The sequence below is a fragment of the Anolis sagrei genome, chromosome 3, assembly GCF_037176765.1.
Source record: "Anolis sagrei isolate rAnoSag1 chromosome 3, rAnoSag1.mat, whole genome shotgun sequence".
Classification (NCBI taxonomy): Eukaryota; Metazoa; Chordata; class Lepidosauria; order Squamata; family Dactyloidae; genus Anolis; species Anolis sagrei.
Window position 1 is genome coordinate 89,687,992 of NC_090023.1, and position 26,473 is coordinate 89,714,464.

A 26,473-nucleotide genomic window follows, 5' to 3' on the forward strand; every position below is an offset into this window, starting at 1 on the left:
CTGCTTGATCCTTGGCCATTGGCCTGCAAGGTGCTTCAGGGATAAGTTCTATCTAGAATAAAGATGAAACCAGAGGAAGAGGCTACCTACAGTTTTGGGATTAGTTGCTATTGGCATGTGAATGACATCCAACTCTGTTATTCCTTTACACCACAAATCAAAGAAGCTGTTTAGTCCCAAACTGATATCTGCCATCCATAATGGACAGGTGAACAACATGAAACTTAAACCAGACTAGATGGAGGTGCTCCTGATCAGTTGAAAAGCAGATCAGGGGACAGTGCACAGCCAGAGTTGAGACGTGCGATCTCCTCAATGATTACTTAAAAGTGAACTCTGGTAAATTTAAGGGACCTACTTTTGTTTATAGCACATCTGCATATATTTTCAATTACAGATACATATCAGAGTCCAATGGGATTTAAATTTGTGTAGAACTGCAAGTTTAAAAATATTTTTAGTTACTATTCAGAACTACATGCACAAAGGGGTATACAAACAAGAAACACAGTATGAAGCATAATGGTTTTATTGTTATTCTCATTTAAATGGCTACAAGATTACAGACTTAATGCTGTCTTCTTTTTATAAACCAGAATTGGGAGACACATGCTATTGCATTACAATTTCTATCAGCCCCCACAATTGGCTACACTGCCTAATGTTGATGAGAATTACAATCCAACAATGTTTAAAGGGCTACACATTCATCAGTTTTGTCATAAATTAAATTATGTATGATTTTCTCTAACCTTCGATCGTTATTAAAATCTGATCAGATTAAAATAATTTATTAGCAATAACAGCAAGGATTCATCTCCCCCACCCTAGCCTAGAAGGATCTCAGTATTGATGTAATATGGCTGGTGTCTCTTATTTTGTCAATGATTGCTTCTTCCTGTAAACCTAGCAATTGTGACTCCTCAGACAACAGATATACCATAGGTTGAAGATGTTATATTTATCTAGCTAAGAAGTCTAGGATTTTAAGATTAGTTTTAAGTAGGAAAAGAAAATGAGATGAGCACCAGCCCCCAAAGTCAGACACGACTGGACTTAATGTCAGGGGGAAAACCTTTACCTTTACCTAGTATGAATGAGTGTCAGGAGCAGAAGGAAAGAAATCACATGGGTGTCTATTAGACAAGTACCATCAGGGATGTAGTGGTTAACTTTGAAGTGCAGGCACTCAGTGTCCATAGGCAACACTGCAAGGTTTTGGAACCCAAGCTATGCTTCTCAAGAAGCCTGTTGTATGAGTTTTCATAATCAAGAGCAGGTATTTTCTAACGCTATTATGTCTTAATGACCAAGCCAGCTAAATGTATTTTGATTTATAATAAGGAAATCCTTTAAAAAGGGACAGGAAAACATATTGTTACTGAGATAATTGGTGTTCTTTCCAACCACTGTGAAGATTGCAGCTAAATTATGTGGAAACAAGGAAGCCTGACGAGGCTGGTAGACGACATCATAATCCCTACTATTCAAAAAGTCCTGTTGCCTCACCCCTGCAAGTCCCAGCCCCACCAAACTCAAGGAACTAATTCTCCCCTTTGCCTGACTTTGAGGCATGCTACCTTTCCCATTTATTGTTCAACACAGTCTCCAGTACCCAGTAAAGAGTCCATATGACTGGAATCTTGATTGCACAATAATGCTTCTAGAAGGTCCTCTTCCATCTAGATCAGTGGTTCCCCACCTGTGGGTCCCCAGGAGTTTTGGCCTACAACTCCCAAAAATCCCAGCCAGTTTACCAGCTGTTAGGATTTTTGGGATTTGAAGGTCAAAACATCTGGGCACCCACAGGTTGAAAACCACTGATCTAGATCCTTCATAATGGTTTGTTTGTTTAAAACAGGATATTAGAAAAGTGTGGTCTTGCAGGTTGAATGTTGCCTCCTAGGTTGTTTTCCGTGGCTGCCAAAGCCACACACATACACATATTTGCCTCAAATGATTTCAGTCATGTTTGGATCCCCCTGGACTTCCTCGGAGGACAAAACGATATTTTAAGGGTTTCAAAATGACCCAAAATGCCCTCTCAAGGTTCAGGAAGACTCAGGAACACTGTGAATATATCTCCAGATGGAATTTGGAAGCCAAACAATTATTTTTGCGGGAGTTTGTATGGGATATGGTGTCGGAATTATATCCTCCAAGTTCTCCAAGTTGTCTAGCCTTCCACAGTTGCCCATTCTTGTTTTAAAGGGTTCTATATTGTTCTTTATCTGAAAAGCCTTTGAGAAGAGCTTCAACATAATTAATATAAACAGGACAACCACTATTCCACAAGGTTGCAATCTTTAAAAAATGGGTACAACCAGAGAGTGGAATGGGGAGGGCAATAGTTTTCAAATAATACTGTGTCCAATTCTGGGCACCACAATTCAAGAGAGATATTGACAAGCTGGAATGTGTCCAGAGGAGGGCGACTAAAATGATCAAGGGTCTGGAGAACAAGCCCTATGAGGAGCGGCTTAGGGAACTGGGCATGTTTAGCCTGAAGAAGAGAAGGCTGAGAGGAGATATGATAGCCATGTATAAATATGTGAGAGGAAGCCACAGGGAGGAGGGAGCAAGCTTGTTTTCTGCTTCCTTGGAGACTAGGACGCGGAACAATGGCTTCAAACTACAAGAGAGGAGATTCCATCTGAACATTAGGAAGAACTTCCTGACTGTGAGAGCCGTTCAGCAGTGGAACTCTCTGCCCCGGAGTGTGGTGGAGGCTCCTTCTTTGGAAGCTTTTAAGCAGAGGCTGGATGGCCATTTGTCAGGGGTGATTTGAATGCAATATTCCTGCTTCTTGGCAGGGGGTTGGACTGGATGGCCCATGAGGTCTCTTCCAACTCTTTGATTCTATGATTCTATGATTCTATAATAGTTCTTATAATGACCAGCTGGAAATTTCAGGCAGAAGACAAAACTTTCAGAGTTGTTCTTTCAGTGGATTTAATGGAATGACTATGCCTCCTATCCGCTGCCATTTTAGTTTTCAGTTTTCATTAGTAGGCTTTATGTGCATAGATTACAAATTAATTTTTCCCCAGCTTGTCCCATCTGACAAAGTATTACATTCCTATGGAGCAAGGGTAGAAATCTGAGGTGCTTCAAATATTGGTAGACTCCAGGTCCCAGCAGTCAGTGCAGCCAAGAGTTAGGGATGATGGGAGATACTATTCAATATTTAGAAGGCATTCCCTATGGTAGATGGTGGGCTGTAATAATTTTACGTCCCACCTCGGAGTCTGAGATCATCTGGGGAGGCCCTGCTATCGACCCCACCACTGTCACAAGTGAGGCTGGTGGGGACGAGGAGCAGGGCTTTCTCAGTGGTGGCCCCTCACCTGTGGAACTCACTCCCAGGGGAAATCAGGGCATCATCATCCCTCCTCGCCTTTAGGAGAAGGGTGAAGACTTGGTTATGGGACCAGGCCTTTGGACACTCCGGCAATTAAATCAGACAACCAGGCGAGTAAGACCAGCAGGATTGATGAAGTGGAACGTAAAACTAGATCTATGAGTAGCGAACGCTGACCATGTAAGAGGAGAAATTGGGTTTGTATTTGGTTTTATTGATTTTATGGTTATAATGTATATTTGTTGTTAACTGTGTATTGATGTAATTTTGTGTATGATTGTTTTTATGATGCAGGCATCAAATTGTGCCTTTGCTTTTGTAAGCCGCCCTGAGTCCCCTTCGGGGTGAGAAGGGCAGGGTAAAAGAACCCCAAATAACTAAATAATATCAGGACATATAGGGAAAACATGGAGAAGAAAATAAATGCATCAGGTATTGTCCCATGATAATCCTATTCCTCCCATTTATTTTGCTTCCAGAATTACAGATTAAATAAAAAGTGGCTATTTTTGGAGCTTGAATAACATGATTAATATTTACTTCTTCACTCCTTCCTTGCTATATAAAGATTGTTTGACACACCTGTATTTTTCATGTGTTGTGTGTGTCATCACTTCATTTTTTAGAAAGACCTTGTCTATACATTTGGAGATGGGAGTTTTCACCACGGGCTACATAATGACAAACACAGCTATTCTGAGTGAAATAGGCCTACTAGAAGGTATCCTGTGGGAATGGGAAAGTGACAGGAGCAGACAGCCCTCCTCCTCCTCACCATATTAGTTAAAACCTGCTAATTAAGACTGGGAATTGTTTGAGTGCAAATGGGTAAAATAAAGTCTGAGAGAGAGAGTGTGTAGCAGGAGGCTCCAACAAATAAAAGGTTAATAATTGTTTCATATCAAGCAGAGCTTAGAATAACAGCTCTACCTCTGTTCAGTTTATACAGTACGGCACCCTTATCCACTGGCTCAATATCAACGGTTTCACTTGCCCATGTTCCAAAACATTCTTTTTAGTTCCCTCCTGGAAGTGTTTGTGAGCCTCTTTAGGTCTTCATCTGTGATTCTAGCTATGGTTTGCTCATGCTCCAGTATTCTTAAAATAAAGGGTTTGCTCTTCTCTGTGAGCTCAGCTATACACTGGGGTGTGTGTGTCTCTCTGTGTGTATGTCTTGGAATGTACTTCCCATAGATTTGGGGGCATACTGAATAAGGTTTACTCCAGTCAACTATGGCTGGTGGCTGCATGGCTGAGGCTACTCCTACCACTAGGCCAGTGGTTCTCAATCTGTGAATCCCCAGATGTTTTGGCCCTCAACTCCCAGATATCCTAACAGCTGGTAAACTGGAAGAGATTTCTGGGAGTAGTAGTCCAAAACACCCAGATAGAAATAACAGCTCGAGAATCACTGCACTAGGCAGAGTGTGACTGGCCTCAAGCAGGACCTCTTACACCTGAGCTAGCTGCCCATTTTTCTCCCTTGAAGCACAGACTTGTGTGTATACATAGTTAATCCTGAATAATCTATCTAGCCTGGCCTAAGGTCTGCGAAAGACTCTAACCTACAGCCCATGCTGAAATAAGGTGCAGCTGCCAGTCCAGTCAATTTCAGTGCACAATATAAAAGGGTCATTTTGTCTTGATATATCCATTCTTAGTATAATGATTATTCTAAAAAAGACATAGGCTATTCCTTCCCTAGATGCAGTGAATAGGCTTTTCCAACAAGTTGATGACACCATGATCCAACAGACGCATACATCTTGAGCTATGTTGTAAATAGGTATATCCCCTTTAATGTCCCCTTGCAAAGCCTTTGACCTAGAACGTCTTGTCTTCCAGAGCAATGAGTTGCACTTGCTCTCAGTGTATCCAGTGTGCATATCCTAAGACTTGCTTCCCCATTTCTTTTTTCACATTCAGGTCTTCTGACTTTTTCTATTTCTGTGTTTTTTATATTCCTTGTAAGTGCCACACTGATGGTGCAATTGGTGTTGGAACAATAATCCGTATTAGCCATAACCAATATACACAAATGCCAATATGCATATTTGTTTCCTTCAAGAGGGTTATGAAAAAGCAAATTGGAAAGATTTGGAACTTCAGTGTGGAGCTTGGAAACACTTCCCAGAATTCTTCTATGCTGTAAACTAGTTTTAACAGCCAAGAATGGAACCGCCGGAGACAGTCATTGTCATTCTAAATATAATAGAACAAAAATTACATTTGTTAGGTTACATCAGCCAGGCTCATAACATGAGGGGAGGATGCCACATCACCCCCACCCTCAAATTTTGCTTCTGGAGGCAGAGCAATAAATGGTTCCTCAATCTTGATGTTCCAGTCAAGCTACGTAGCATCCAAACCCAGCCAAATGATCGTGGTTCATGAGCCAGGACATTTTGCCGTTCCAGATAGGTACCCTAAACATTCAATAACATAAAGCAAAATATTTAATCATTATAAGCCTTTTGCAAAATCTGCTACCTGCAAATAATTATTATTTATTATGTTTATTGGTACCTTGCTTTTCTTTCCATAAGGAGATTCAACATGACTAAGACTGTCCCATTCTGCCTAAAGGTGAAGTTACTTTCTAGTGAAGTTAGAAGTGAACTGATTGCTTGTTTGGCAGGGGTTGTGTGGCTATAGAATTCAGAAGTGCTTTCTTGGTCCTATTCATTTTTCTCCTCCTACCCAAACAGAGTCACAGCCCAGAAAGTGTTCATGGCAACCCTGAAGTGATTTGTGGAGAGCAGATATATTCCCATGAAAGGCCACAGTTCCAGGTGCTTTGCATTCAAATCAACCCCAGTTCAGAGCATGCCATCTTCTGGTTAGACTAAGGATGCTCATTGCCTAAAATCCTTGAGATCTATTACTAGTCATGGTAGATGATGATAAACTAGATGCACTAGTGGGAGATTGTGTGCAAGATACAAAGCATCACAACTATGGGAGAACATCACCTAATGCAGAAGTTATGGAGCTGACTTCTTTGGACTACAACTCCCTGAATCCCTTGGTCAATGTGGCCAAGGGCTGGGAGGTGTAGCTAAAGAAGCAATTCTTATTAATGTTAATGCTATACTCCTCATAATACAGTAAAAATAATAATTCCATGTGAACCACCCATATGCCATATCTTCATACAATGCACAACTTTTTTTCAGGAATGCAATCTAAGAGATCATTTATACATCAGAGGTATTAAGATCACAAGGACATCAATATCTGGCTTTACAAAAAATAAACTAGCATATGCAAAATAGAAAAGAGCAATCCAGCATGAAAGAAGTAGGTGTTTCCAGATGCCACTGTACGCTTTCTTCATTCTCATGCATGTCCTGCCCTCTGCCATTGAACAATCACACAATCACCCCCCCCCCCTTTCTCATTGTTTCTGTTATAATAACCAAGAATGACTAAGCATGTATGCCTGGATATAAGGGTGATTTTAGAATCAAGAAAGCTACATAGTGAAATAACCACCTCAAATGCTGTTTTATCTTCCAAGGGCAACTGAGGATATGAATAGGGAACACTTAGGGGGCATCCACTCCCTGTCGTACAATGCACCATACTGCAGACGGAAGAGTTTCCTACGGCACGAGCTACTGACATGATGATACTCACTGCAAAGCTCATCCTCATCATTGGTGGCATTTAATTTCAAAGCACTTCCAATATTTGCACAGGCATGATAGGCTTTGTCAGTCTTTATCCTTATTGTTATTCTTCCATAGTGTGTGTGTGTATGTGTATATATATATATATGTGTGTGTGTGTGTGTGTGTGTGTGTGTGTATGTATATGTATATGTATATGCATGTATATGTATATGTTGCACTCCTGGGAAAAGGAGAGACGTGAACCCACCCTCGTAACTTCATTCTCACTGCTGCCATCATGAATGGAACAGCATTTTATGTAACAGATATATCAGGGATTCCTAGTAAGCAGCATCAAAAATCCTACTATGTTCTGTAAGTCAGCTCTGTGTCTTTGCAGAGCAAGAAAGCAAGGGTGTATACCTCCACAAGCAAGAGGAAGAAATAGCATAAAGATACTAGTGTGTGTATTTTTTTTTAAAAAAAATCAAGTTTACAGAAGGATTTTAAAAGCTTCCATGTCTATCTAAGTAATATTTATTGAATGGCAACAACACACCTCTCTTAATAAAAAAAATCATCAAAAGGGGCAGAGGTACTGAAAAGACCCTGTTAACAACTGCCCACCATCTTGGCTCTATCAATCTACCCTGTATGACATTTTCATAAAATAACAATAATAACAGGCATTTTTATTTTTAGATCGAAGTACTCAAAGATACTTGGCGTGTGGCTGAATAGCCAAAGGACAGTCTCACCTTCGGTGCCTTTAAAAAAAAAATGGATGGAGGAGGGGAAGAAGCTCATAGAAATGGGCTACATTAGATAGTATTCACATAAGCTTGATTGGTCGTGGGCGTTCCAGTTATTGTAATTTTGAGTACCACCTCAAAATTACATTTTTTTCTTTCAACCTGGTGAAAGCTGATTCTCCTGCTTGTTCTTTTTTTTTTTTTACACACCCACATACATTTCCTCACGGATTTTCAGCCTTGAATGCCCGAATATCTTTGTGTCTATCTTCAGTTTGAAAAGTGCAACCATGTTCCCATGCCAGATATCTCTCATTGCCTGGCAGCTTTTGCATCTCCATACCTTACTAGTAAGCATAAATGCTGCATACTAAACTCTTCCAGCAATGGCAGACATTCACACAGAAAACAGCAGCACACTACTGTTATGGCCACTATGACTAAAACTTGAAATATAACAAAAAGGTGTCTTTTTAAAGCTACAAGCAAATAATATCATCAAAGTAACTTTAGTATTTTTTTTAAAACGGCATTTGAGTTAAACCCAGAGTAAAGGGTTTTAAAGAATGGTCTATATAGAAAAGAAAATGGATTACCATTGGGGGAAGTCCCAGTCATTTAGATTCTCCAGCCAAGGCTTAGAGTCACCCAGAGATTGCAGCTATTCCTCCTTTTAACTTCATTCCCCAACTGTGCAAGGAATTAGTTAAAAATGACGTCACTGCTGATCACCTCCCTCCCTTTGCTGGTTCTTACCTTTATACACTTGCCCAAAAAAGAAAAGAGTAAAGCTGAGGTTACTCTTATCTTTCCCAAATTGGTCAATGAAACAGGACTTCTCCAAGTTCTGGATTCAGCATCTGTTCATTCCTGTCCATGCCAAAGCAGGATAAGAAATGTTTTCCTTTGATGTCTACTGCAGTACATTTGCTTTGGAAAAAAATGCACTGTCAAAAGGCCCCATCAGATCCATAGATCTCTTAAGCAACCCTAATCCTTCTAACCTCATTACATACAAACCTTACAGAACCATGTCAGCCTCTGTGTGAAAGAGAAGGAAATCAACCTCTTGTGGATTTTGTTGCAGTTTCTTCTATGGAATGGGTGGGGTGTCTCTGTATAATTTTAAAGATCTGCTACACCAGAACTACAATCTATCTTTTTTCTCACCTTCCCTCTTCTCTGGATATTACATCACCAGAATAGGATTCCAACTGTACTATGATAGTAGGATAAAAATAATTCTGAATGGGAGCTAACTGCAGTGAAGTCATCTATTGAACTGAAGCAATCCAGAAATCTGATTCCCTGGTAGTTTTACACAAAGGCCTGTCATCACATTGCTTGAATTGCAAAACCCTGCATTTGCTGAAGAGCAAGGTGTCAGATCAGGGTGCTGTTGAAAGCAGCTTTAATTGTTACCCGGGGAGGGGCTTCTGCCACTGCAAGCCTTGCTTGGCCCCAGGTAGAAGCAATGCATGGCTCCCTCCAGAATATTCCTTTGGAATAGGCGTGTGGCATTCATCCTTCTGTAACTGCATTTAGCATTCCCTGCATATCTGATCTGCTGAGAGGACATTGCAGCAAAATCCTTTGGCCAGCAAGGATACAGAACAAGAAGGCAGCTGTCTGACATACGCATGCACACACACTCCACTAAAATAATAATAATAATAATAATAATAATAATAATATCATCCTTTAAAAATAATTCACTGCAGAGTGTTTGCTGCTAGAGTGCTCTGTCTCCAGCTAGCAATTCAGTAGCAAGGCAGGCAGGCTAGCCAGCCAGCCACAAAGCATGCCTGGCCTGCTGCATCGGTAGCCGGTCTGTGTTTGTTGCTATGGGCACCCACTCTCTTCCTCCCCTCCACCGCCTGCCTCCTGCCATACCTGCATGTCTTCTCCTTGAGTAATGCTGGAGCTCATCCTGAGAGGTGCCCATCCCTGATGTGGCCAGGAGGCAACACTAAACATCCTCGACAAGTCTCAGTGGCCTAATGGAGGGCAGCTCTCCTTGGTACTGCCTCCTCTCTCATTCACTCGGATGCTCGCATCAGCAGCAACAGCAGTGAGACTCAAGCAGCAGCAACAGCAGCAGCAGCAACAGCAGCCGCGGTTTCACTGGCAGGAAAGGGGGAACCTCTGCATCTAGAAGGAAAACCTCAGCTCGTAGTAACAGATCTCTTTGATTAATACTCTCTCTTCCCCCCTCCCTCACTTTTTTCTCTATTCCATCCCTCTCCAGATAAGGTGTGTGGAACCTACAAATCCCACCGTCTCTTATCATCGGTCATGGTGGCTGAGGCTGATGGGAGATGCAGTCCAATAGCCTCCAAAGGGTCACACCTTCTTTCTCCCAGCTCTGTAGTGCAGATTTTCAACATGGCTCCATGCATAGGTGAAGACTATTGAGAGATTTCTGTAGGAAATGCAAGTATTTTGAAGGAAAACACTCATTTATTGCATAGCTCTGCACCCCATGCCAGAGAGATTAATATTCTGGTTATTAATTACTCCCCCCTTTCCTTTCAGTTTCCTTGCCATTTTCTCCTCTCTCCTTTTTTTAAACCTCCATTGTTGCTGCTTCTTGCATTTCAGATAGAGATACATCAAGCTTTATATATAACAGAAAAGAAGAGAGCCCATTTTTTCCTGCTTCTATTGTACCACTTCTCTTGAATATGGAAATTCCAATTTAGACATATGTGGAAACTCCCAGTTAACCATCAGCAAAGCTCAAAGATTGTAAATGTAATTGAAGTCATTTGAGTGAAGCTCAAAGATGGATTCTATGCCTTTGTTTCTCTTAAGATTTCAGAACCTCCTGGATACCAGGAAAACTCTAATGGAACTATTCATGCCATTGAAATAAATAACATTACCTTTGGTCAAAGCTGACCCTACAAGTTTTGTTGCCGAGATACATTCTCCTCCCTATCCCTTTCTGTGTCTAGGAGCCAGGTGGATGGGTGGTCCCACTTGAATACTGGCATTGGAGTATGTCCCAATTAAGGATATATTAGGAACCATGAAACCAGTTGCATGCCAGAAGGGGACAGCTGGGAGAGCCAAAATGCTGCCTCAATATCTGCTATCCTGAGATTATTGTGGCATCCTCCCTAGGAGTAGGGCCAGTCCTGGTATTGGTCTTTTCCAGCTCAGTATTATTTACTCTGATAGGCAGTGGCCCCCAAGTTTCAAGCATGTATCTTCCCATCATAGCTAGATCTGCCAGGGACTGAACCCAGAGCTTTCTGCATGTAGAACAGATGCTCTGCCAAAGAGCCCTTCCTTATGTAAGGCTGTACAGTAGTGTTGTCTTCATTTTCTCTTCAAAGTCTAGTAATGCTAAAGCGAGTTAGATATCTCACCATAGATAAGATAATACTGTATTTCTGTATTGCTTTTTGAAAATATAGTTCAAAACAAAGAATAGGGAAAAATAAAAAATAATAATTTTAAGACAAAACATTGTTGTCTATAGCAGTATATGTTAGGAAAGAATATTGTTGTGACTTCTTGTACACAATTCTTCTCTATTTTTTAAAAAAGTTGTTGTATGCCTTCAGGTTGTTTCTGACCTATGGCGAATCTATCTCAGAGTTTTATTGGAAAGATTTCATTCAAAAGTGATTTGCCTTTGCCTTCCTCTGAGACTGAGAGAGTGTAACATTTTCAAGGTTATCCAGTGGGTGTCATGATGGAGTAAACCTGACCTCTACATTTTAGTCCAGTGCTTAAACCATTACACTATGTATTGTTGAAGGCCTTCATGGCCGGAATCCCTGGGTTGCTGTGAGTTTTCCGGGTTGTATGGCTGTGTTCCAGAAGCATTCTCTCCCGGCGTTTCACCTGTATCTATGGCAGGCATCCTCAGAAGTTGGGAGGTCTGTTGAAAACCAGGCAAGAGGGGTTTATATAACTGTGGAAAGTCAAGGGTGGGAGAAACCCCTCTAGACTAGTTTTCAACAGATTTCACAACCTCTGAGCATGCCTGCCATAGATGCAGGCAAAACGTTAGGAGAGAATGCTTCTGGAACATGGCCATACAGCCCAGAAAACTTACAGCAACCCATTACACTATGCTCCTTCTATATATATCTTCAAGACAGACAAAAAATGAGTAGTCTGTTCTCTCCAACTTTTTTTTTTATCTCTAGAGGAGAATTATATTTGAGATGGTGTGACTTTATACTTGAGAAAGTATTTGGTTTTTTAATACTGCTCTGTGTGAACCCTATGTAAGATTTTGTGAAGTTACGAGACATTCACAAACATTTGATATCCTGAATGAAAACTAAAAACCATAATATATGGCACACCAACTTTGCTGTAGTGAAAGAAATTTCAGAGGAGGGATTAGCTAGCCTACAGATGGGCAAGAACTGGTTTATCATCACAAAGAATCTGTTGTCTCAGGTTGGACCTACACTGCCATAAAAGCCAGTTTTTGAACTGGATTATGTGAGTCTACACTGCCATATAATCCCATCCAATGCAGTTAATTTGCATTCTGAAACTGAATTATATGGCAGCCTGGATCTAGACCCAGTCTTTAATAAGTAACATTGACTACCAATGCAGGAATCCCAACAGACACATACACACCTTATTTTTTATATGGCAAGAATGGATAATTGGCTCTGCAGATGTTCTTCGACCTCCTTCACCTTTGGCTTAGGTGGTGTTGGGGCTGATGGATGAAAAACATCTGGAAGACACAATTGCCCGTCTTTGCATTAGATGGGCAACAGCTCCCACCATCCTTAGTCACTACCAATATTGTAGTCCAGCGCATACAGAGGCCACAAGAATCAGGAAGGCTGTTTTACTGTTAACATTATGAACTTACCTTCTATTCAGGTCAGTAACGCATCCAAAATGCAGAGGCTACAGTCTCAGAAGCACACACATACTGTGATATAATTTCTTCCTGCCCTGAAACCCTAATGCTGCTCCCTCATGAAATATTGATTGATCTTTTAAACCATTATTTTGTTAGCTTTTATGGGTCTTAAGGGAGCAGCCCAACATCCCTATGAAAGAAATCTTTCACCCAGAGCTTTAGGCCTGTATATTCTCCCCAAGGCAGGTCTTGTTTTCACCTCAGCATACCCATCTCACCAATGGACAAAAAGGAAGATAATTTATATTGCTAAAACCAACTTTACTCTATAGTTAAAAAATAGAGCAAATACTGTATGCATATAAAAGCTTAACCTCCCATTGCTCTGGCTCATGTTAGTTTTTCTGTAACAGTGATCTGATTCATCTTTATGCTATATCATCTGGAATAAATGGCTACTGTTGGACTTCTTTGTTATTGTTTCTTTGTGATCTATATCAGACATATAATGCAAATATATACATGCAGGAATGGATGGTAGCTTCCATACTGGGTGATATTAGCAAACCTACTCTGGGTTTTAGTCTGAACTTCAATGGAGTTATCTAAGGTGCTGAAACAGGTTTGATACACTGGATAGATTCCTTGAAGTTTGGACTTAAAAGCAGAGTGGATTGACTATTCCACTGATATGGAAGATCCCATGCCCCACTGTATATGTGATATATACATGTTCACCCATTTCACATTTCCAGTGGTGTGTGTATCTGTTCCAGCGAAAGGTATTTTCTCCATGGAGAAAGTTACAGATCTCTTTACTTCTGGACTGCTGTAAGTTTATCGGGCTGGATGGCCATGTTCCAGTAGCATTCTCTCCTGATGTTTCACCTGCATCTGTGACTGGCATCTTCAGAGGTCTGTTGAAGGTGAGGCAAGAGGTATGCTTGCCTCACCTCCAACAGATCTCTGAAGATGCTGGCCACAGATGCAGGCAAAATGCCAGAAGAGAATGCTACAGGAGAGAATGGCCATACAGCCTGAAAAAACTCACAGCAATGAATCCAGTGATGCTAGTCATGAAAGCCTTTGACAGCACTCTTTACTTCTATGGACACTGAGGAAGGCCCAGGTGATGTTTGTGAGAAGGGAGCAACCTAAGGGGATGAAGCCTGAAAACATTCCCCAGCCTTGGAATAAAGTATTCTCTACACTAACTTTATATAAAATATTGAGAAGGCAGAAAGAAGAAGCTTTCATCCATTTTGTCCCTATCTGGCTAATCTATGGCATTCCCAAAGCAAGGAGGAGCACAATCAAATAGAATGGAGGGATATTTCCCCCTTTGTCCACATGTAGATCCCAATCCAGTGTCTTTTCAGAGAATTGAGAACTCTTTTTTAAGGTTCCTGCTGTTACTCCTGACTAAGTAGACCCATTGAATTAATGAGATTTACCAATGTATTGGTGTCAGTGGGTTAATTCTTGTGGGATTATCCAGCAGGAGTACAGCCAAGGCCTAGTTTGATCCACTGGGAGCAAGCATCAGTAAGTCAATATACTAAATGACATGTGTAATGAAACTTAAAAGTAAGATTGTGAGCTGTGTAGCATTATTTTGGCCATTTTTTTAACTGGAAAGTTAGATCTGCCAAGTTTGGAGGAATCTAAAGCCAGTTCCCAAGAGTTTTTGCTCATTTAAAGATTGACAGCACTTCTCCCATCTGTTGCCTTCGTCTTCCATCTGTAGGTGTCAATTGAATTCGCAGCTGAATTTTACTTCAATGCTGACAGTGAGATGGTATGCTGCCCATGATGTGCCTGAGGGCAGTAAGCTTGCTCAGAACACCCTTGGTTGGCCTATGACAGATCTGCCCTCCAACATCACTGACTACTGCACATTGTCTGAAGAAGCCCCTTCACATTGCCTGTTCGGAGATAGAACCTGAATTACATCTTCAGTGGCTGAGAGATTGGATGATGGAAGCATTTAAATTGAAACGAGTTATCAGGTATCCTTTAGGTGGTGCAGTGGGTTAAACCCTTGTGCCGGTTGAACTGCTGACCTGAAGGTCGGTGATTTGAATCTGCAAGATGGGGTGAGCTCCCATCTGTCAGTAACAGCTTCACATGCGGGGACATCAGAGAACCCTCTCACAGGATGGTAACACATTTGGGTGTCCTCCTGAGCACCCAAATTTGGTGTCCTCCTGCAGACATTTGGGTGTCCTCCTGCAGACAGCCGATTCTCTCACACCAGAAGTGACTTGCAGTTTCTTAAGGTTTCTTAAGGTGCTTCTGACATTGATAATAAAAGGTATTCTTTGCTGTAAAAGATGTTCCTTATGTAAGGCCTGACCATTACCTGCTGCCATTTTAAGAAGGGATTTATCAGCTTCCCTTCATGTTTACACTCCCTTGTAAGGTTTACAGAGAGGTTGCAGCATCAGCAAGCCCCATCAGCCACTCACTTCTGCCTTATAATTTCAAACGCAGACACGTGCAGTTGCCATGCTCCCCACAACATACACTATTGTGAACATTAGAATATTTGGTGGGTTTAATTAGTGTATTGTGAGCCCATGAATATAGCAGTCCCAATGTACTGTCTTGTCTCTACTTTTATGTTTATCTTTGAAGTTAGCCATAGATTCCCCCAACCCACTCTTGCTGCTTTTGAGTGCTCTTAAATCAAAAGGGGGAGTGATGTAGTCCTTCAGATGTTGGAGTGAAACTCCCAGCAGTCCATTCCAGCATATTTTTTGCTGAGGAATGTTGGAAACTGAAATACAAAGGCATCTGGAAAGTTGAATATCCCCATGATCCTAAACAGTATTAACTCTACTGGCATTTCTCCTCCTCTTTTGAATTTGGTGAATTATGATATAGTTTAAAAGCATGGATTGGAATTCAGCTGGGGGAGCGCAGGAGGGGCAAAAGGCATCCCAGAAATAGCTGTGTAAGTATATATGCTTTTAAAAATGTTTTTAAAAAAACTTATATCAGTTATAGTGAGAGAGGGGCAACAGTTTTATAGTGCTCTAGTAAGTCACCTTCTGTAATGTAGGCTTGAACAAAATCCAATGGGATTTTGGCCTGCATAAATAGGAGTATAGTGTCTAGATCCAGGGAAGTTATGTTACCCCTCTATTCTGCCTTGGTCAGACCACACCTGGAATACTGTGTCCAATTCTAGGCACCACAATTGAAGGGAGATGTCGACAAGCTGGAATGTGTCCAGAGGAGGGTGATTAAAATGATCAAGGGTCTGGAGAAGAAGCCCCATGAGGAGCAGCTTAAAGAGCTGGGCATGTTTAGCTTGAAGAAAGGAAGGCTGAGAGGAGACATGATGAGGGCCATGTATAAATATGTGAGGGAAAGTCACAGGGAGGAGGGAGAATCCTTGCTTTCTGCTGCCCTGGAGACTAAGACGCAGAACAATGGTTTCAAACTACAGGAAAGGAGATTCTACATGAACATTAGGAAGAACTTCCTAACTGTGAGAGCTGTTTAGAAGTGGACCTCTCTGCCTCAGAGTGTGGCGGAGTTTCCTTCTTTGGAAGCTATTAAACAGAGGCCTCCAAAGGGGTGCTTTGAATGTGATTTTCCTGCTTCTTGGCAGTAGGTTGGACTGTATGGCCCATGAGGTCTCTTCCAACTTAATGATTCTATGATTCTCTGTGGGCCTCCAGATGTTCCCAGACACCAACCCCAATTAGTCCTAGCCAATATTGCCAATGGTGAGGCATGGTGGGAATTGTAGTTCCATGACATGTGGAACTCAACAGAATCCCTGCTGTAGGGATTCGGTTTTTTTGTGCCTGTTATAGATATTAACACAATAAAACACACACACACACACAACTTCAAAGCTAGTAGATCAGCTATCTGTAGTGACAATTACATAAAATGCAAGAATTCTGCTAACACTAAAGAAAGCTCCCACCAGATTCAACTGCAGTCTGTTTATATTTTAGCATTTCCTCTGAATGTACAAATGAGTTCATACCCACTGGAAGACTCTTCAATCTCTCTACAGCACTACTGAGGGCTGTGTCACTGTAAAAGGACATGAAAAGGTCTTCACTTTTTGACTAAGTAATTCTAGTGTATTCATGACCTTGCTGACGGCTGGGTTTTCCTCCCTCTTCAAGCTTCACAACCTACAGGAGTTCAGCAGGCAAATTAGCCAGGGGTTAAGGGTGCCTGGATGCACCCTCTCTTGTATGTCAAAGCAGAAGGAAAACTGCAAGTGATACAAAAACAAGGCATTTCAGGGCTACTTTTAGTAGGCAACAAAATTATAGATGTATGGACATCATGAGAGGAGGAGATGAACCAATAGCCCCTCTCCAAAAGGAGGCGGGGAATAAAAGCAGATTGAAGCAGTCTCAAAAAGAGAAAAAGAAAGGGGGGAGGGGTTCCTTCGAACAACCGATAACAAAAAGAATATATACTCACCTAAGGAGGAAAGACCCCACCAACTACTTAGCATGTCTCATGACTCCCTTCCTCTGTCACTACCATCCTGTGCTTTGTACTGACTCTCCTATTTTGATTTACAGCATGACTGTGGAATCTGGGGACCAAATTCCTGCTTTATGAGGAGAGGAAAAATATTCTTTTCCACTCCTGGGAGGCTCCAAAAGCAGTGCTTTTGCTTTGAAATGGCACATACATATACACACAACTAAAAATATTGTTCTTATTTTTGCACATTTCTTAAGCTGTGAAACAGGAAGTGGAAAACTGGATGTAAAAAATACAACCACCAAATATACATGGAGCATGTGGTTTCCACTTGTGGTATGTGCAGCCTGGAGCTCCTCAATCACCTCTGGATGCAAATCCACTAAGATAATGTAGAAATACATTAAAATCACATATCTCCCTTAAAACAAGACAGATAAAAAATGCATATTTTAAAGGAGACCTGAAATATCAACAGTGCACCATGTTGGGTGTGTTATAAACCATCTCTAGACCCAGTTAAGTTATCTGCTCATGTTCACCTGGATCAGTTAAAGTGTATGGCTGTTAGAGAGCCACATTAAGACCCAGTATGAGGAGCTGGGAGCAATAAAACTTAGATACGAAGCAATGTTAGGAACTCAGGTGGCCTCATAAGGTGGCAATGAAAGCTTTTGCATTGTCAAATACTAACAAATATGCATACAAATACCCATGTGATAAATGAAATCAAGCCTACCACAACGGTGAATTATTTCAGAGAGACTGGTTGCTAAGATATGAACCCATCTTTACCACTGGACATCCAGAGCCCATATGCTGGGAACACTTCATCCCAAAATATCAGAGTAACTTCTCTGCTCTGACTGTCACACAGTGGAGAAACTTACATTATATTATTTTAGGACGTATGTAAAGTATATTTAAAGTTACACAAGAAAAGATATTTCTAGTGGTGGCAGTAGTAGCAGCAGCATTATAGCAGCAGCCACATAAAAATGGAATAGATGAACAAAGCAGGTCTATTCCTGGGCATTACTTCTTCAACAGAAGATCAGTTATGTTGGCTATGGAACTCCCTCCCTAGCGATATTAGATTGGCCCCCTCCCTCCTGACTTTCCGAAAAAAAGTAAAGACCTGGCTCTTTGAACATGCTTTTGAGAATGCAGCGGAATAGATAACACGGAATTATGAATGATGAACATGGAATGGCCAGACGATGTTACTGGATAACATTTTTAACAGGATGACACTGATGATTATATGGTTTGTATATATGTTTTATATTGTAATGTTGATTGTTTTAATGGCACTTTTATGAATGCCTGGTATTGAATTGTGCCAATCTGTAACCCACCTTGAGTCGCCATATGGCTGAGAAAGGTGGGCTATAAATATCATAAATAAATACATACATAAATTAGGGGGAAATGAGCAGGCATTTATTTAAAACTAACAATATGCACATGTGAAATGAAACAACTAGACCAAGGAAGCCTTTCACCAATAAACATCTATTGTCTACCTGAAAGCTTCTTCTAAAATGTATCCATTTTTCTTACTGTTTTCATTTTTGTGGCCAAACCTATGATCTATGTTTTTGTAAATAACATGTTGGGGCTTATTTTGCTTCTACTCCATTTTACTGTTCATGCATGCTCTCAGTAAGGGATTCTGGGAGCATTCTGTTGTTTACTTTGAATGTTGTGGGCAAGCGCATACCGCTACAGTAGGATCAACAAGAGTAGAATATCATTTTGCTCATAGTTTAAGTTTTTCTTTCTGCATTGTTCACTGCAGACATGCTACTGCTACCTATGACCAGAAGTCTACATTTCTCCTGCTCTCTTTCACCATTTTCCCAATGTCAGCTACAGAGTATGAGAACAAAAAAGAGGGTTAGTTTGGCACAAAAAGACTGTAACAGGGAGTTTCTTTATGAACCATGGTTAACTGTGGTATGACTGTTATGCCGTTTTATATAGTATCAGTCTAGTGGTGGACTGAAAGCATTTCAGATAAGAGGGACTCAACCTGTACTGCAAACTAGGCTTAAACCGGAAACAGTTTGAACAAAAATGATTTGTAATATTTGGTGGTCCATTTCATATAATCTCCAAAAACAGAACGGGAAGGAGGGAGCTGAAAAGCTTGGCAAAACTGATTAAGAGAGCAGAATTTTGTCAGCTTACTGGAGAGGATGGAGTTAAGTCTGCAATATACCTGAAGCAGGGGTCTGCCACGGGGGGGGGGGGGGGGGGGGCGGGGGGGGGGGGCTCCTGAAGAATATGGGATCATTGCAGCATCTTTTTCTCCCTCCCTGGAAGTAACAGTTTCCATCCATTTCTTTTTGGAAAGTTTACTAGGCTCCTTCTCCAGAGAGGACCCTGCTGGGAACTTGTTTTCTCAGCAGCACTTGCATAGGGCGGGCACTGAAAAGTCTCTGAGTTCCTATTGAAGGATGATGGGAATTGAAGTTTCTCTCTCTCTCTGTTTCTCAGCCAATAAACCAGGCTGGTTGTATCCATGGCTGAAAATGGCATAACCAGCAACTACAATTCCCAGAACCCTCTCTTGTGGCTTGTCTTTTTTTAAAAAATGTTATGGTTAAAACTTAAAATAATTCTAAAAAATCAGTAGATTGGTGAATTGTTTTGAAACTTGTCAGGTCTGCAGTTGTAAATGGGGTCTAAAACCGAGGTAGGCTTCATGCAGATAGGCCTTAAAATGACTGAAGATTGAGTCCTTAAAGTTTCCCATTGTAGTCAATGGGCCAAATCTTTGCTGAATGAAAATGGCAACACCTCTCCTGATTCAAGTAACTTCCCGGAAAACAGAATGAGAGGTTAGCCAAAAATGGACCCTAAAATGGCATGGCTTTTGGCCAAATTGTACACCTCTACTGCAAACTGTCAACAAATGACTTTTAAAAAATCATACCACTACAATACAGTGTTCCAGCTCTTCTCCTCTTTAATCAGGAATGAGTCACCAAGTGTGCTCCAATAAGCCATGAAAAGAGAACATATTCTACTCATCCTTTTATTACTACATTCTCTTCAAGTTGGATTGGCACAGAGAACTCTGTGCCAGTGATCTTTATCTTCACCTCTGCTTGCCAGTGTACAGCAGTGATGTCATCCTAAGGGTGAGATTAAAGATTAATGGGAATCCCGCAGGGAAATCCCCAAAGCACCCGCATCCCCCAAACAACACAACCCCTCCCAGTCATAACTGACAGATTAGGCATTACAGAGAAGCGGGATGGAAGAAGGTAATCTCAACTGGATTATTCTGCAGCTGCCAAAAAGATATCTGCCCTGGGTTCTGATTTCTGAGTGTTGAACTGAAATGAACCTTGGAACACAACACAGTACTGAAAAACAACTTTAAATATATTATGGTCATCCCCAGCCTGGAACTCTCTGAATGTGTTGCGAGACAATGGCCATGATGTCTACAGATGATAAAAGATGTATCCCAACACAACCCAGAAAATGGCAGATATAAAGACGGTCTTGAGTTTGTAGATTGTGAGGGTTTCTCCATAGAAATAGCCAGTATCTTAAAAAGACTTCACATGCATTTAATCAGTCAATCTTATAATAAACATGCCAACACATCGGTACTATTGATAATGGTTTGGGAATTTGCCTGAAAAGTTATGGTTTGTTTAAGGCAAATTAGTGATCTCACAATTGGGGTGATATCAGAATGGGGAACAGGGGCTGTAAACTGTAGTGCACTTAGCTTGTGCATAAAACTTGCTTTTAAGTGGACAGTGTCTGTCTTCATGTATTTAGGCTGCTGTAGCATCACTAGTGTTACAGTAAAATTTAACAATCATTCAAATCATCTTTTGTATATGGAACAGTGTCAGGTTGCCTCCTGCAGCAAAAACATATTCAGCCAGTTCTGGAGATAGGGCTGCTTTGCTGCTATTGAAGCCAGATACTTGCCCAGTTCTGAAACCTGTGAACCGGCTCTTCACTGAGCTTCGTCCTTTTAGAATTTGTTACTTTCCTGATCATCATTCAACCCCAGCACCAGATGCCAAGCCAATGCATGCACAACCTACACAGAAGTATTGCTGGCTATCATATGCATTTTGAGGACTCTGTGCTCCAAATCTTTGGGAGATATCTCTCAATAGTTTCATATGGATGCTAGATAGTATACAGAGTATACTATGTGGTATCTCACAGTGTACCTGTCATGGAGATGAGCAGAAGTCTCTCAGTTGTAATAACCCTGAAGGTACGATGGGAATTGCTGGAATACGGTGCCTCCTACGTGTGACCGATCTGCTCTGGGAAGTAAGCTTTCTTTGCTGTGGTCCTTGGCCTGTTTTCCTGTTCTCAGTTAGAGAGAGACCAATGCAATCAATCAAATCAACTCAAATCATTTACTTCGGTCATTGACCAGCACAGGAAATGATTTGATTTGATTTGATTTGAGACCAATGCAATCTGCATTTTAGCCAATGTCTAGTCTGTTTTATTGCATAGAACTCCTTAGAAAACCAGGGAGCTGTTCCGAGTTCACTGGAACCCAAGAGTGTGTATCATCTCACCAACAGTGGTAACAGGAATGCCAGTTGCAGCAAGCAGGTAATCCTCTGTACCTTAGGAAAGTCTTCCCTAAATCTTCAGGGCCAAACAATTTTCCACTCTTATTGGGGAGGTTAGCTATAACCAATAATCAGTTATTGATCTCTCCATGATGCACTCACCAGTGGTTCATTCCCATTCCACCTTACAGCAGACAGTGGAACAAGAGTAATGCCAGAAACATGGTCAAGAAAATTCTGAAATCCTGTGGGCAAATTGCATCTTCATAAGTGGTCCTAGGTCTGTGGGAGTTAGAACTGTGCAGTTTTTCATATACAGTAAAGCACGGTTGTTACATTACTACATATTACGGCTGACAAAATTCCTGATGTACTTTGTGTATTCTTGCCTACATCCTGTTATACATTTTCACAATATAATTACAAAAGGTCAAACAGTTTTAGCTCCTCTGCTATGGAGCAAGACATATACAAAGTGTTTTCTGTTAGTCAAGGGGATTCTGTGTGGGAAATTTGGCCCAATTCTATTGTTGGTGGAGGTCAGAATGCTCTTTGATTGTAGGTGAACTATAAATCCCAGGAACTACGACTCCCAAATGATAAAATCGATTCCCCAACCCCACCAGTATTCCAATTTGGGCGTATCGGGTATTTGTGCCAAATTTGGTCCAGTGAATGAAAATACATCCTGCATATGAGATATTTACATTATGATTCAGAACAGTAGAAAAATTACAGTTATAAAGTAGCAACAAAAATGATTTTATGGTTGGGGGTCACCACAACATGAGGAACTGTATTCAGGGGTCACGGCATTAGGAAGGTTGAGAACCACTGTTTTAGGCTTAACACTGGTCTAGGCTTAACACATTTTTAAACTGCTATTAAGACAGACAGAACACCCAAAATTTATACAAAAGTATATCTGCTCTATACCAGATGCTTTGCCAGAGTGCTAAACTACACCCCACTGGGAATCAGCACAGTCATTTTATCATTTCCAGAAACAGATTTTACCACTTCCTCCTTCACCACTTCTTTCCATCTAAAATTTTACTTAAGTTTTTATTAACAATAGACTTGTTTCCCTGGTGTTTAGCATACAGTATATATTTAGTGCAGTAGAGGGTAAAACGTAACGTGTGGTCTTTGTGAAGCCCCAAAGCTTCATTCTTCTCAGGATTTCTATTTTTAAAAATATATCAACATCACTATTTGTCACGGAAAGTCTGGCCAGTCTGCTAAATACACTATAGTGCAGCAGAAACACAAACAAACACTATGATTGATGGGGTAATCTGTATCATAGTTAAATTAGAGCCAATTTGATATTTGATTTAATCCTCTTTAGTGCCCTCATGTACTTCTGAACCTGAAAAAATCCCCATGTTGCAATTGTCTACCTGGATTCAAAGAAATAACTTGTACGACAGTCCTACACTCTATTACATTGATTTCTCACAAGAGCAAATACTTCCTAATACTGCAGGCAGTCGTTTCATGAATAGCAGAATTCTGGTGTCTTGTTCCATTTCATATTAACTTATAGAAACTGTACATGCGGGGGATTTGGCTGTATTTGGATGAGAAAACATCCTTTTATTATTAATCCTTTTATTAAGATAAACTAGAACAGATAGTTTGTATTGATTTGGTCCTGATAAAAATGATTGCATGTATGTACCTTCAAATTACTTATTCACTTGTGGCAAACCTATGAATCTCATAGCTTTCTCATGCAAGGAATACTCAGGGATGGCTTTTTCAGTTTCTTCCTCTGAATAACAGTACCTGGTATTTTGTTGGCTGTTTCCCATCCAGTACTGCTCAGTATGTGGCCCTGCTTAGCTTCCAAGATCAGACATGATTTGGTGCCTTAGGAATCAATGTTTTATCTCTTCTGCACACCTACCTAAGTGCCACTAGATGGCAATAGAGAAAGACCTGATTTTTTTTGTTGTTGTTGTTGTTGTCTATGAAAGAATTAGGCATTGGGCATGAAAGAGAGTAACCACAGGCGTGTCATTTATTTAAATTAAACAAAATTTGAAAGTTGGGGAAAGTGCAGCTGACTGAACTGCTCATTCCTATGTGTGGATTTTGAATATGGATTTTGCTTTGCATTTTGTTTCTGATTTGGATTTACCAAAATGTGCAAATGCTTAATGCAGGGGGGCAAGCAAAATTGGCAATAGCCCACCCCTAAACGAGAATAATATTGTCACAAAGGGCTCAGATTTCCCAGTGCTGCACTGCAATCCACATCATTCCCACCAAATTCAATTACTGGGCTTGCAGACTGAGGATGATGGCAACTATAATCCAGCACATCTGAAAAACACTTGGTTGGGCAAGATGGATTCTTGGTGAAAGGCTTTTATGCCTATCACCAATTTCCCCTCATTTGCAAATTCCTTCATTTGTACTCTCAGTCCCATTTCTCAAATTGTTAAGGCAGTCTTGCCGAGATGATGCCTTCCAGATGTGGCTGAAGATGCAAAATGTAGGAGAACAGCATGGGGGAAGCTGCGACATAATACTGTATCATGTTTACATTGCTTTCCTAATCCTCTACCCCCAAGGGCTTCCGTGTAAAAAGATGATATAATGAGCACATAGTATCCATCTATTTTACAATAATTAATTCCTTACAATTAATTCCTCACAAAGGTTGAATAATGGCCATTCAGCTATTTATGACCACAACTCAATCATCTATCAAACTTCATTACGGTCACTGACCAGCACAAAATGACCATGACTCTATAGTTCTGTGTCCTCTTATTTCCTTCTCTCCCAGTGGCTGTCAAACCCTAAGAGGGGCTGCTTACCATTGAAGGGGAAGAGGGGAGCCAATTCAAATGGCAAGCTGAATCTGCCAAAATTCTCCCTTCTCCTGCTCTCCATCAGGTCTGGTGCCTCTAGATCTTATCTCAGATTTACTTAACTATTTCCTGCCAATTGTCAGAAAATACAGGTACCATTCTAAGTGTGTGTCTGTAATATATAAAGAAAGATGTATGGTGTGTGTATGTATGCACCTGTGTACAAAGTTAAAAGAAAACCTCCACCCTTTCTATGCCAACTCAGTCATCTGTTGAAAGACAATTAACATGAAAGCCCATTTCAGCGGAGTTGATCCAGGTGTAGATTCTCTGGTGTATTCTTATTTCAGAATTAATTGCCCACCTCTAAATACCCGAGAGGCCATCAAAAGAGCAGTGACTGCAGTTAATAGCTAGAGACCATTCATGGTTAGCCTTAGACAGAGGCAGGGTGTTGACTATAAGAGTAATTACCGTGCAAAGAAAAATGTAAATTAAAATTTCCTGTTAACCATTCATGGATGCAATCAAGCAAAAGGAGGGCAAATTGTTTCCAGGAAAGGCTTCTGTGCTTCTTTTCCCTATTTGCCGAAGCATTGGTTCTTTTCCTCTTCTTCCGATCTACAGAGCAATCGCTGCTTGGAAATAAGGTCATGCTCAGCCTGGCCCCAACTAATCTGCTCACCCCAACTAATCTGCTTCCAGTATTTTGTCAAAGGCCTGACTGACTACAGCACTGACCAAGGAAGACGTGAAGGAGCAATAATCGCAGCATCCAATGCCACTGTTAATACCACTGTTAATCCAAACCCATAATGCCAAATTAAGTAAATCAAAACAACAATCTTTTAAACCAATGTTACTTTCCCATTATGTAAGAGAATAAATTAAGTTCCAGGCAAAACTTTGTTGTTGCTGTGTGTCTTCAAGTCATTTTTTTTCTTGGCAAGGTTTGTTCCGAAGAGGTTTGCTATTGCTTTCCTTTGAGGCAGAGGGAGTGTGACTTGGCCATGGTCACCCAGGAGTTTCATGGCTGAGCAGGGATTCAAATCCTGGCTCCAGAGTTGTAGTCCATGGCTCAAGCTACTATGTCATGCTGACAAACTACCTGACTTCTATTCCACAATGCTTGGGAGGCAGGTTGCAAAGACTCCTCTGACTTTCTTCCCTCTCCCTGAACACTGAAAACCTTATTCTCCTCCAACAAGCTAGCTCACTCAGAATAACACAGGGCCCCTTCCACACAGCCCTAAATCTCAGAATATCAAGGCAGAAAATCCCACAATATCTGCTTTGAAATGGGTTATCTGAGTCCACATTCAGATAATGTGGGATTTTCTGTCTTGATATTCTGGAATATAGGGCTCTGTGGAAGCGCCCTTAGATTCACATTATTACCCAAATGTGAAACAAAACATGAAATATGTAGATGTTAGGTCTTGACAATTATAAATCATTAACAAATGACACTGGCAAAGTCAGAATTCAAATTCAGCTGTGTCCCAACTCTCCTCTGTGGCTCCACGACTCTGAAACTCATTACCAGGAGAGATCAGGAAAGCCCTTACACTAGAAACATTTAAAAAGAACCTTAAAACCTGGCTCTTCCACTGCGCCTTTGGTGAGTAGGTGCATAACACTATTGCTCCCCTCAACTGGAGTACATGCCCCCCAAATGGGAAGTTTAGTTTCACAACCATGTGTGTTTTTATGAGCTCCCTGCAAATAACTTGCTCCTATTTTTATCTCATTAGAGTTTTTAAACATTTTATTCTGTACATGTGGCCCACCCACTGTTATCGTGATTGTGTTTATTGGAATGTTATTTTATTACTGTATTCATATTTTTTTCTATGTAATTTTGATGATGTTGCTTGTTGTTTATGTTTTGGTTTTATTTTGCTGTAATATGTTGTACAGGCTTGGCCCCATGTAAGCCGCTCCGAGTCCCCATTGGGGAGATGGTGACGGGGTATCAATAAAGTTCATTATTATTATTATCTAAAATTTGCTCCAACTGAGTATAGAACAGCT

At 40.9% G+C, this 26,473-nt stretch overlaps 1 protein-coding gene across 6 annotated transcripts in view; it reads right to left on the reverse strand.

Moving 5' to 3' along the window:
* NHS (NHS actin remodeling regulator) overlaps positions 1–26,473 on the reverse strand; it is a 295,749-nt gene that overhangs the window by 49,675 nt on the left and 219,601 nt on the right. The window contains exon 1 of one of the 6 annotated variants that reach the window (XM_060770045.2): positions 9,621–9,962. The exons of 4 other annotated variants lie outside the window; for them this stretch is intronic. In XM_060770045.2, the coding sequence (XP_060626028.2) occupies positions 9,621–9,672 (52 nt within the window). In that variant the 5' untranslated portion in view covers positions 9,673–9,962. Of the gene's footprint in view, positions 1–8,323; positions 8,407–9,620; positions 9,963–26,473 lie in introns of those variants that run through there. One more of the 6 variants, XM_060770047.2, reaches the window with a different exon arrangement.